The 12500-nt window shown below is 41.5% G+C and overlaps 1 protein-coding gene across 1 annotated transcript in view; it reads left to right on the top strand.

The window, feature by feature from the left end:
- The window catches only part of ano2a (anoctamin 2a), a gene marked incomplete at both ends in the record, with an annotated part of 29176 nt that overhangs the window by 5956 nt on the left and 10720 nt on the right, over nt 1-12500 (top strand). Inside the window, 16 exons of the mRNA XM_084059579.1 lie at nt 17-112; nt 343-515; nt 1096-1150; nt 1260-1311; nt 2743-2798; nt 2909-2956; nt 3491-3555; nt 3657-3791; nt 4128-4288; nt 4530-4612; nt 7301-7375; nt 8319-8375; nt 9359-9433; nt 10278-10479; nt 12234-12345; nt 12489-12500. The exon at nt 12489-12500 is cut by the window's right edge and continues 46 nt beyond it. Coding sequence (XP_083915705.1) covers nt 17-112; nt 343-515; nt 1096-1150; nt 1260-1311; nt 2743-2798; nt 2909-2956; nt 3491-3555; nt 3657-3791; nt 4128-4288; nt 4530-4612; nt 7301-7375; nt 8319-8375; nt 9359-9433; nt 10278-10479; nt 12234-12345; nt 12489-12500 — 1457 coding nt within the window. The remainder of the gene's footprint in view (nt 1-16; nt 113-342; nt 516-1095; nt 1151-1259; nt 1312-2742; nt 2799-2908; nt 2957-3490; nt 3556-3656; nt 3792-4127; nt 4289-4529; nt 4613-7300; nt 7376-8318; nt 8376-9358; nt 9434-10277; nt 10480-12233; nt 12346-12488) is intronic.

Below are 12500 nucleotides of genomic sequence, written 5' to 3'. Positions count from 1 at the left end.
TTTGTTGTTGTTGTAGAAACCGCAAGGCCTAAATTTTATTCGGCTGCATATCCCGTGGCTAGTACTCAGCCGAGAAGCAGAGCTTCAGAAAATCAAAGTTGCAATACCAAAGGTCAGTGTCGTATCACAATCATGTAGATATTCTGTTCAGCAGTATTCACAACATAACTCTCTATGTGTAAAACAATCTGTTTGGGAATACGGGTTCACAAGATTGTCCCTCAACATTTAGCTCTAGAATGTTCCCTGTCTAGTAATGACATGGCATGTTATATGTGAACGATAGTGTGTTATAATAACTCCTGAAGGGATTTGCATTCATTGTTTGTGTTTATTTAACAGAGATGTGAGTTACAGAAGCGGACAGGCATTGCCGGGATGTACGACCTCGTGATGACCAAAATCAGCACGCCATTTCAACCAGATTGCCCTGAGTTTGACACCGCGACAGACTCACAAACAGGGGGACGATTTAAGACACTCAAACACGTATTCATCAGAGACAAACTCCACCTGTGAGTACTTATGCATACACACATACAGACAGACATGTATGTACTTGTAGTGGCGTGTCATGATGCGATGTGTCGTGAGCTTATAGATCAGCTATTTCCTATATTTGTCATTCGATTAAGTAAATACAGTAGGCTGGTGGTTATTAAAAATGTCCCCCTCCTCTGTTTTAGTTTTTACAAATTGAACCCTGAGTAAAATCCTCAGTGTTCATTTATCCATTTGTAATTCAAAAAGGGTACAAATGTAACCAAATGGAGCACTTAGTATTTTATGATTTTATGACTGAAAATGACAATTAATCAAGCCATGTTCCACAAAGTCACGTTTCTTTGATTTGTGGTAAGATTCATCCATGATTCAGAAGCCATGTTGATGACAAACGAACTAACAGCTAACTTCTGCTAGCACTGATGTAAACAGGTAGCCTATTTAGACGCAAGTTTTACCTGGATTTTGCCACCACATTATCATACACATTAATTCTTCGTTTTGCTGAACAAGTACAATAAGGCAATACTCTACTGAAGTATAGTACCTCCTCATTCCGTTCATTCTGTATCTCTCTGTTATTACCTGCAGGTATGACATCAAGTCAACAGAAACCCTGTTTGACAATGCCACACGCAGCAGAATCGTGAGTCACAACGAAACACATGCTCAAAGGCCTCTCGTTATTCAATATTGCGAGGAATAATGAGTAAAATGAATTATTATTGACTAAATTGTATTTTCATGTTGTCTAGGTGGCTGATGTCATGTCACGCAATACCTGCACACAAACTTGCCAAACCACTGGTGAGTTCTCTGTCCCTTTTGTCCCTTTTACTTTAATCTACATTATTTCCACTAGACCATACCCGGTCGACGCATCCGTGGGGGGATATGCGCACATGATCTGGCAACCCGGGAGGCGACATTCTTTCACACATAAACGCTAATAAGAAGCTGAGATTTGATGAAATTGAAAAACGGGCTTCACAGTTAAGTTCAGATGGTAATGGTCAATGGCTGTGTGCAAAATCAGAGCAATTGCTTGCTCCAGCCACTGAGGAGAACCGGAGAACCGGGTAGCTTCACCACTACAGACACCACTACAGACACCACTACAGACAGAGGTTACTAGAATTGTAGTAGGATTACATGCTACAGTATGTCCGTGCCGTGCATACATTTCCCATAACATTGTGTTGTGCTTATTTGTCTTTCAACCAGAAACACTCACGTCAAAGTAGATTTAACCATTTATTGCCACAAATGGAATACAGTTAAGCTTGGCGTCGAAGCTCCGCTCTTGGGAGAATATTCACTGAATTTTGTCGAAGCAGCCTGCTAAGCATATATTCAGGGAATGCTTAAGCAAATCCCCCATAGGGATACAATGTAAACAATATTAGTTTGAATTAGCAGATATGCATGATAATCACAAGTGTTTGAGCCTATGCCAGACTAATCAAAAAGGTGGAGGCTGGGGTGGAGGAGGCAGCTTAGCAGAAGTGGTCAGGCAGCAAGACCAGCAGAGACCTAGAGAATTCTAACCGTATTTAAAGGAACCTCTTTGCTAATGCGTGAGCTGTGATTGGAGTATGAGTGTGTGACGTATTGACCAGCAGTGCTGTGAATGGGGAATAGAAAGCTGACGTTCACATCAGCTGACTGACAGCTGGTTACAGCTTTGGTGTGCAAGACTTCTGTGTCCTGCATGAACTAACGCTATGCTTCATTTGTAGTGCGATTATGGCCGCAGTAAAACATTATAAATTATGAAGATATGTTGAAAATGTATGAAGTCATCCTTTAAGGAAACAAAAAAAATACGATTTGGATGTTTACAATGGGTCTTTGTATATGACAATAAAAATGGTTCATATAAAAGAGGCATACTGTATCCTCTGTTATGCATGGTCATATCAATCATGGACACCTTAATATAATGCTTCAGTAATAAATATAAAATCAAAAGTAATTAGGCAAATTATAGGCCCTTTTGTAGCCAACTTGAATGAGAGATCACAACTGAATGAATCCATATAGTCATTTCTCACAAATACATTGTGTGAAACAGAAAATGAGGCCAATAGAAAATAGGCTAACACAAATTAGTTGATTTTGCTTCTGTCGTACTCCAGTGCTCTTGCACATCAAATTCCAGCGTATTAATCTAACTCTGAAAATAATATACTTTTAAGAGTTAAATCAACGTTTTACTATGTGGTTTGTGTTTCTCAGGCATCACGTCATTATTGGCTCGAGGTGTATACGACTCTGCCTTTCCATTACATGATGTGAGTATGCTAACCCTAAGTAGTTGTAAGTAGTAATTGAGTATCATTGCTCAAACATTGTTATAATAATCCAAAGAACGGAGAGGTGGTAACACTGGGGTATTTTCTAGGGGTCGTTCACGAGGAGAGGGCGGAGAGACCAGCGGAACGATAGACAGGTGATCTTTATGATAATTTGCCTCTTCCATAGATTTTTCACATTTCATATGTATCATAAAGTCAATCCAGGCCTAAAAAAAAGTCCAGAATTTTAAAAGTCAACGAGAATGGAAATATCAGTGCCTTTAATATAGGGGCTATATCATTGAATGACCCTCAATGTTTGCAACCACTGTAGGCCTTCCTCAGGGATTTTACTGTAAAAAAAAACCCAAAGTATCTTGTTTGTTTCCCTGTTTTCCAATAGCACCATTTGGATCTATGTAACCAGTTATCTCTTTTGTTTACCATATTTATTTATATTTACATAATAAGCTGATAAACTTGATTTCACACACGTTATTGCTGTCTCCTCACAACTTCTACTTTATATATAGTAGGGTATACCTTGTAAGACTGCTACATCTGGTATATACAGTACTCCATATACCACTGAGGTCACATCAAAATGCAGGAGATATATGATGGGTCCTGCCTTGTTTTGATCTGTATGGTGTCTAATCATTGCGGCATTGTCCTGGGATATCCCTCAGATTCTCCATGAAGAATGGGCTAACTATGGAGTCATGCATAAATACCAGCCTGCGGACCTAATCAGGTACTGCAGGACATGTGAATATACTTTAGAAACTAAAATCAATACAAGCAGCTACACATACATAACTTACATATATACGTACATATACTTTGTCTTGACAGGAAGTACTTTGGAGAACAGATTGGGCTGTATTTTGCTTGGATGGGTGTGTACACTACTATGCTAGTCCCTCCTTCCGTACTGGGAATCATTGTCTTCATTTATGGCATATTAACCGTTGACACCAATGTGCCCAGGTAGGTCGACAAACAATTCATAAAGAACCATACCGCCGTTCATACATTGTCTATTCACAGCTTTGGCCACATATCGTACATAAATATAGACCAATTTACCACCATAAGGGTTTCATTAGATTTTGTATGCAGTATACCGTGAATCTCATTGGGCTAAACATGCCAGATGACCAGTATAGTCCTATTTGTCAAAGCATGCTTTGTATATTATCTCATTTTGCATATATTTCTGGTTTTCTGACATCAACCTTTTTGTAGGGTGATGTGTACTATTTGTAGTCATAGTATATACAGTACTGTGTATTCATGGTTTGTTTGTGTACATGTGTGTTTCAGTCAGGAGACATGCGATGACAATCTGAACATTACCATGTGTCCGTTGTGTAATGGAGTGTGTGACTACTGGCGGCTGAGTACGGTGTGCTCATTGGCCAGAGCATCTTACCTCTTTGACAATGGAGTCACTGCTCTCTTTGCCATCTTCATGTCCCTGTGGGGTAAGTATGCTCTGCCTTTCACCTTTCTGACACCTCTATATATTAACACATGAATCATTCACACAATACAGGCAAGAATTTGAAGAATGACCTGCTCCATTGCTGCTCCCAAAATAGTTTTCTTCTCATGCACGTGTGTGTGTGTGTGTGTGTGTGTGTGTGTGTGTGTGTGTGTGTGTGTGTGTGTGTGTGTGTGTGTGTGTGTGTGTGTGTGTGTGTGCGCGCGCGCTTGTGTACATAGCTGCTTGTTTCCTGGAGATATGGAAGAGGCGGCAAATGTGTCTGAAACATGCATGGGACCTGACAAACTTGGAGGAAGAGGAGGTATATGCACGCACACACACACACACACACACACACACACACACACACACACACACACACACACACACACACACACACACACACACACACACACACACACACACATACACACGCACACACACACACACGCACACACACACACGCACACACACGAACCCTGGCATCCCTAATCTGGGGTGAACATTATGCGAAAACAGATAATCTTTTGGTAATCAGCTGAACTGGAAATGAAAGCATCAGACTTACATAACCAAGTGGTTCTCAAAGTGGGGTCCAGGCCTTACAGGTCTGGACCCCACCTTACAGGTCCGTAACTCTGAGAGTTATGGGGTTCCTAAAAATTAAACATTTTGAGACCCCACTGACGTAATGAAAGGCCACCTGATAGAGTGCATACCATCAGGCTCAGTCCTTGCACAGCCGGCCTGCGTTCGTATCTGACCTGTCCTTCCACAAGTATCGGGATAAAGCCTGAAAATGCAACAAAAAAAAGAAAACAGATTTATGTAACAAGTTGGCATTTCCTGGTTTTATTCAAAAAGGCAGTGACAGTGATATGCACGCTGACAGTCGGCTTAGTTGACATTTTGCCAAGTGGATTTTTTTAATAATGAATCCTCTTAGTCTCAACTGTGTCCTGGGGAGGATTTATTTTAGTCAAATCACGCATAAATATTGTATTGCCTCGTGTGCTTTAGACACCTTTGGCACAAGCATTACATATTGTATTTGTAACAGTCATCTGTGGAACCATATGTGGGAACACTACTGACACCATATAGAACTTCTTCATAAAGGAGGCCAATGTGTGAATGACTATCTACTGCCTCTACTGTAGTTTTTATCCATCAATGTTTTGGATACCATGTGGGTGCTAATGACTCTAATGCGATTGAGCCGCTCTTAAAGCAGTGAGCTGGCTGGATAAGGTGAAGCACCAGGGTCATACCATGCACACACACACAGACACTAGCACTAATACAAATCTAACATGTCCCTCTCTCTCTCACACTCCCTCCCTCCCTCCCTCCCTCCCTCCCTCCCTCCCTCCTGTGTCTCTCACACATGCTCTGTAATGATGTTAATATTTGCTGACTTTCTTCCCCTCCACGCTGTCTGAAGGATCGAGTCCAGGTGGGATGATTTCTATGCTGAATTACTGTGCCCAGGTTTAGATAAGATTTGAATCAGTGTAGTCTAGCCTGGTCCCTGGATTGATGGATATGTAGTGGCCTGGGATACATTTCACATTGCCATAAGTTGCTGCCCCGACACAGAACAGAAATGATCTAAACCCCTGATTATCAACTTGTGATGACATGACTAAACTGTTATGTTTTACGAGTTGTAGGCTAACACATGTCAAAGTAACTTGTGTCACACTTCATCAAATAATGCAAAATATGTGAGCATTTTTCAACCCACCACTGCCCAGTAACACTTTCTTGTGTTGATAGAAATTCAAAATTAGCTGATATACAAATCTTCGAATATATATATTTTTAAGTGTTTGTAACTCAAATCTTTGCTTCTAGGGGTCCCACTCCCTGGAACAAAATATTTTGAGATGGCGGTCCGCAGCCAAATACATATAATTTTGGGGGTCCTTGACATGAAAAAGTTTGCGAACCACGGTATATAGAGCACCGAAGTCCTGATGTCACTGCCGCTAGAGGGCGCTGTGTTGAAATCCCCATTGGGGAATCTTAGATCGCCTCATATAAGAACTGTGTTTGAAAAATAAACACACCACCCCGGCGATTTTATTCATATGGATATGAAGCATCGACTGAAGGTGGAAATGTACGCATTTACCCAAAGAGTAACACATTAAACGCTAGAAACGAGTCAAACGACCCAAAGACTACATTTCGCATGAACGCGGCTGCTGTAGGGACAGTGATTTCAGACCCGGAAGTGTAGTTTCTAAGACTTTTAAGGCAGAATGAATTCAATTCTCACCAGAAACAGGCTGTATCAAAAATGAAAGAATATCATAAACGATGCAGAGCCACCCCCCTGACAGAATCGCCGGGGTGGTGTGTTTATATTTGGAACACAGTTCTTATATGACGTTATCTAAGATTCCCCTATGGGGGGTTTCAACACAAAAAATAAAGCCACAACCCAGGGGGACAGCGCCCTCTAGCGGCAGTGACGTCAGACTTTGGTGCTCTATTATAGCAACATAAGTGTTTCAGAAAACTGTCAGGATTTAGAAGACATTTATAGAATCGGCCTCAGGTCTTAATGGGTCAAGACCGTCAAGTAGTAGCCTGGCCCTAGTGTAAACAACCCCCCCCCCCCCCCCACACACACACACTACTGAACCATGACTCATGTGGGGCTTCCCTGGTGACATAACATAATTATGGTGAGCCTATTTGTGCAGTCAAAAACACTGAGTGTTGCTACGTTGTTAAGTCAGCTTTTTTGTGGTTGAAACAATCTTTCATAAAGCTACTACAACAAAACTATTAGTGCTACTGTGATGTTACCTTCATTTTTAATTCTTGCTCGAACAAAAGTGATGCAAGTTCTTAATTACTAAACTGGGATGAAATAGTTAACCGAATTACTCAACTAGTATATTGACTGCATAACTTTGCACAATCCTACACTGTATGCCTACACTGTTTTTTATCATACACTTTTGTGTTGTAAGTGAAGTAATTTTGTGCGTTGCAGGAGGAACTAAGACCTGGATACGAAGACGCTCTAATGGAGAAAAGAGAAAAGATGAGAGCAAAGTACAAAAAGAAGGTATTGAATGTGTGTGTGTGTGTGTGTGTGTGTGTGTGTGTGTGTGTGTGTGTGTGTGTGTGTGTGTGTGTGTGTGTGTGTGTGTGTGTGTGTGTGTGTGTGTCTGTGTGTGTGTGTGTGTGTGTGTCAATATTGTGCCATTCAGAGGTGATACTGAATTTGCACAATTGCAATTTGATGGACGAGCCTCTCCCCACCACTTCACCCCATTCCTCTCTTCTCCTTCAATCCCATTATTGATGGTGTCCTTCTGGTTCTGCATCAGGCAGGATGACTGTATATGGGTGTATACGTTTATATACGTTTTAAAATAATTGTTGGTGTCTTTTTTGTGACTTTTTGTTACTCTTCCTATATGGATGTATCATACTGTACTTATAATGCCCTGTATCTATGGAACTTAAAGGGCAAGACCACTTTGGTAGACCCTTCACTCCAAATCTTTGAATGTATTTTTAAAGCGAACATTTGTAACTCAAATCTTTGCTTCCGGGGAGGTCCCTGGAGATAAATATTTTGAGATGGGGGTCGGCGGCCAAATACATATAATTTTGGGAGGTCCTTGACATGAAAAGGTTTGTGAGCACCACTTATATAGCAACATACTTATTTCAGAAACCAGTTAGGATTTTTTAGAAGACATTTGTTGATGCGTTCCTGCGATTGAATGGGTTAAACTACTTCGCCTGAATTTCAATCAATAAAGGTTTCTAATCTATCTATCTATCTATCTATCTATCTATCTATCTATCTATCTATCTATCTATCTATCTATCTATCTATCTATCTATCTATCTATCTATCTATCTATCTATCTATCTATCTATCTATCTATCTATCTATCTATCTATCTATCTATCTATCTATCTATCTATCTATCTATCTATCTATCTATCTATCTATCTATCTCCCGTCCTCTCTATCCCTTCTCATTCTCTTACAGTCGGCTCAGACCCGGGGAGGCGCAGATGGAGAGACGGATCACATGCTGGCTTCCCAGGTAGTACTGCACCTCTGTGTGTGTGTGTGTGTGTGTGTGTGTGTGTGTGTGTGTGTGTGTGTGTGTGTGTGTGTGTGTGTGTGTGTGTGTGTGTGTGTGTGTGTGTGTGTGTGTGTGTGTGTGTGTGTGTGTGTGTGTGTGTGTGTGTGTATATGTTGTCGTGTGTAAAGGTGTGAAGGGAAAATGCAGACTCCCCCTTCACACACCGAGGGTGGTGGTTGCGTCCAAAGCTGCTTACCTGCCTGAGATTAGCCCAGATTACTGATGGAGAGAGAGAGAGAGAACGGGGGAGGGAGAGGAAGGATTTTTGTCTGTTCATCCAGCAAACATGTCTGCAGCAGAGAAACATTTGCACATTTTCATCATTTATTCAAGTTATACTCTAGTCACTCAGCATTTTATTTGAAAGATTAGGCTTACGCGTGTGTGTGTGTGTGTGCGCACGCGCAAGTCTGGCAGCACGGAGGTGAAGCGCCGGTGAGCGCCAATGCTGTTTTTTATAACATCTTAAACAATCACACCCGTCGCAACTGCCGCCGTTAATGTAGTCAGTTGCAGAGATGTTCTGCAAACTTGCTTTAATCAAATGTCCTCCATTATAGACAGTCGATCGATTTGGAGGAGAAGGTGCTTCCTGTACCCATAGTTTTTCCTCCGGTATTGGTAATATGGCAGACTGAAGTGTATGACCAATGTTAACTGTGAATACGTTCATGCGCATTTGTTGTTTATATTCTGAATTTGTTTGGATTGAAGCACTGGGACACATGTTGTTTCGAGTGTACGGGACATCAAAAGCAACTGAGAAATATTTGTGCCCCTGTAATGTATTTTATAAATGTGGACTCAAATAAAGACATTTAAGTGTGTGTGTGTGTGTGCGTGCGTGCGTGCGTGCGTGCGTGCGTGCGTGCGTGCGTGCGTGTACACATACTGTATGTACATTCATACGTGCATTTGTTTACCTGAGTTTATTTTTACAGCGAGAGCCAGACTCCCTGGGTATTGAAGATCACCTGTCAGGCTACCTCATCAATGTGTCCACCCTGCTTCTACTGGTACTGCAGCTCTATTTCCATACTTAATAACTGGCCAAAGTATTTATATATATATATTGCCACTCAAGATATATGCAGTCGTTTTTCTCAAATATCTTGCATATAGCTCATTCTGGTCTCCTCCATACGCTTATAGTGCATCTCAGTTGTCATCTACATACCCTATGAGTTGAATTGAATTGAAGCCAGTACTAAACGGTTCAATCACCAGGGTGCCGCACCTTCAGATGTGTTTGCCATCCACCTATGCATCTGTTCTATGTTTGCATCGCCACAATAACTCTAAATGTAGCTCTCCACCGCGTGGAAAAGCGCCGGAGAGCGTCTGTTTCCGAAAATCTGCTGTAGAATGGGCTGTGGGTACACTGTCGCGTCGGGTCACAGGTTGTAGGGAAGCGTCGAAAGCCGACCGAGCAAGCTTTTTTTTTTAGCACCATAGCCGTCGGCTCTCAGGTGCATTCAGCAATTTATTTTCACACCTTCAACTGACTGATCTCCCGACTTCATTCGACTGCCAGTCTGTAGTAATCTTTAGTAGTCTGTTTGGTGGAGAGCTACCTTAACTTTAACCCATTAAAACCGGTAAAGCATCTGTGTCATTTTAGATTTTTGCGTTGCAGATATATAAGCTTGAGCATCTGCTATTTCTGAAAATATGAGCAAAATCTTGAAAGTGTGAGAACTACTGATTTAGAAGGCATTTGAAGAATCGCCCTCAGGTCTTAATGGGTTGATATTTACCAGCGCTTCCCTCAAACCACAGTATTGTCTGTACCAAGCAGATGGAAATGATTTCCTTTGGCTGTTGTAATCTAACATTTGATTTCTGCGTTTTGTGCATTAGATTGCATTAACGTTCTCGGCAGTGTTTGGGGTGGCCATATACCGTATCTGCATGCTGACGGTTTGGTCCATGAACCCTGACCCTGCGGCCAAGGCTAGTGTCAGGATGACGGTCACAACCACTGGAATCGTCCTCAACATGCTGGTAGTTCTGGTGTTGGAGGAGATCTACGGAGCTATCGCTGTCTGGCTAACTGACCTGGGTATGGTGACTGTCATACTGACTGTACAACTGTAATATTTTGTCTGTGTGGGGGAGGGGGGGGGGGGGGGTTGATGGAGAAATGCCGTCCGCTCACTCTCAACAAACATTGTTGGAATGCCTGTTAGCAAGGCACTAGTGGTGGGGAAAAAAGTTAATTTCAGTGAACGAACAATTTCGTTCACGGCAATGATTCGTTCAAATAATTCGTTCACGTTCTCGTTCTGTAGCGCTATTTTCTAGTGTTCAAAATGTACTCGAGTAAAAGTACAAAAGTATTGGCATCAAAATATACTTATAAAAGTACCAAAAGTAAAAGTACTAACATATTTGAAAATAGCCAATCTACAAGCTCACAACGCGTCGCGATGCGACGTGTTGTGAGCTTGTAGATCTGCTATTTTCAAATTGCCTAGGTATAAAATAGGGCTAAAGTGGTTAATGTATGTTTTATCATGTGTGTAAAACACCATCGCGGGAGCGTTTTTTTTACGTTGCGCGTGAACGTAACAGTTTCAGAAAGTGAACAAGCTCGTTCACGTTCGCGGCAAATTAACTAGTTCTTTTGAACGAATCGATCATGAACGACACATCACTACAAGGCACTTAAAACCAGGATAGCTGCTCTGGAGCTGCTTAGTGGCCAACAATAAAAGAGAGTTGTCTGGGCAAATTCTGGGAGTGAGTGTCGTGTATTGGTGTGAAACAGGGAGTTGCCTTTAAAGAGTACTCAGTCAAACTCATTTTGCAGATGTTTAGAGAGTCCATCTAACCAGTGCTTTGCATTACAGGTTTACCGGTGGCGGTGAGCGCGTGCCACAGCTAGAAAACCCATTCATTTTCCCCGTAAAGATTTCCGAAAATATTTAGATAAATTATTTTAAGGCTGGAACCAAGCCACCCAGGCTCCTGCTGAATCATGACCACAAGGCATTTGATTATGTGTCAAAACATATTTGACAACCGCAACAAAAAGGGTATTCATTAAATATATTATATAATATAATTAGATATTAAAACATCTTTTGACACAGAATCAAATAATTTCATGGTCAGGAGCCTGGAGAAATGATTTACATAAATATTTCCGGAAATCTCTATGGGACAAATGTATGGGTTTTCTATCTGCGGCACCATACCCACTGCTATGCCCTATAATCACACTATAATCAGCATATAATGCTGATTATAGTGTTGATGAGTGCCATGTGCCATGTGCCTTGATATGACTGGTCTGAGGATTGAGAGCACAGCCTGTCACTCTCAAGCCTGACTCATACTTTGTTGCGCGCCAGTGTCACGTGCCAAAAATAGCCCATCTACAAGCTCACATCGCGTGCCATGCGTTGTGAGCTTGTAGATCGGCTATTTTCGTAATGCGACAAAGTTTGGGATCCAAAAGCAAGATGCTTTACGCTTTACAGTAATATTGGAAATCATTTGTTATTATAATAATTCAATAATGCAATAATGATCAATGCAAAAGCTCCCAGTGTGGAACCAGCTGATGACCACTATTGGATCCCACTTTGCAGAAACGATGACATATTTAAATAACACAACCTAAAATAAAATGCAAACTTGCACACACAGGCATCTGGCACTTTGTATACAAATAGTATACACATATACATGCACACATAAATGTACACATACACATGTACAGTACTACATACATGTTGCACTCGTGCACTATGGAGTGATCTTATCTATACTGCATTTATATAAAGACTGTCTGTGTCTCATTTCCATCAGAGCTTCCTAGGACAGAAGGAGAATTCGGGGAGAGGGTTATCTTCAAGTCGTTCTTCCTCAAATCCATGAACGCCTTTGCTCCCATCTTCTATGTGGCCTTCTTCAAGGGCAGGTGCGTACAGCTGCTTTCTGTCTGTCAAAGAACACAGCAGATGCACCATCCTTAAACCCCTACTGTACTTCTTCTTTTCTCATCTTCTTCGTATCTTCTCTGCCTGTCTGCATCCCTCATCTTCTCTGTTGGTGTTCGTACAGGTTTTCAGGGCG

Source organism: Gymnoscopelus microlampas, assembly GCF_963454915.1.
Source record: "Gymnoscopelus microlampas genome assembly, chromosome: 6".
Classification (NCBI taxonomy): domain Eukaryota; kingdom Metazoa; phylum Chordata; class Actinopteri; order Myctophiformes; family Myctophidae; genus Gymnoscopelus; species Gymnoscopelus microlampas.
Note: the sequence above shows the minus strand (reverse complement) of the source record. Positions and strands in the feature narration are given on the sequence as shown.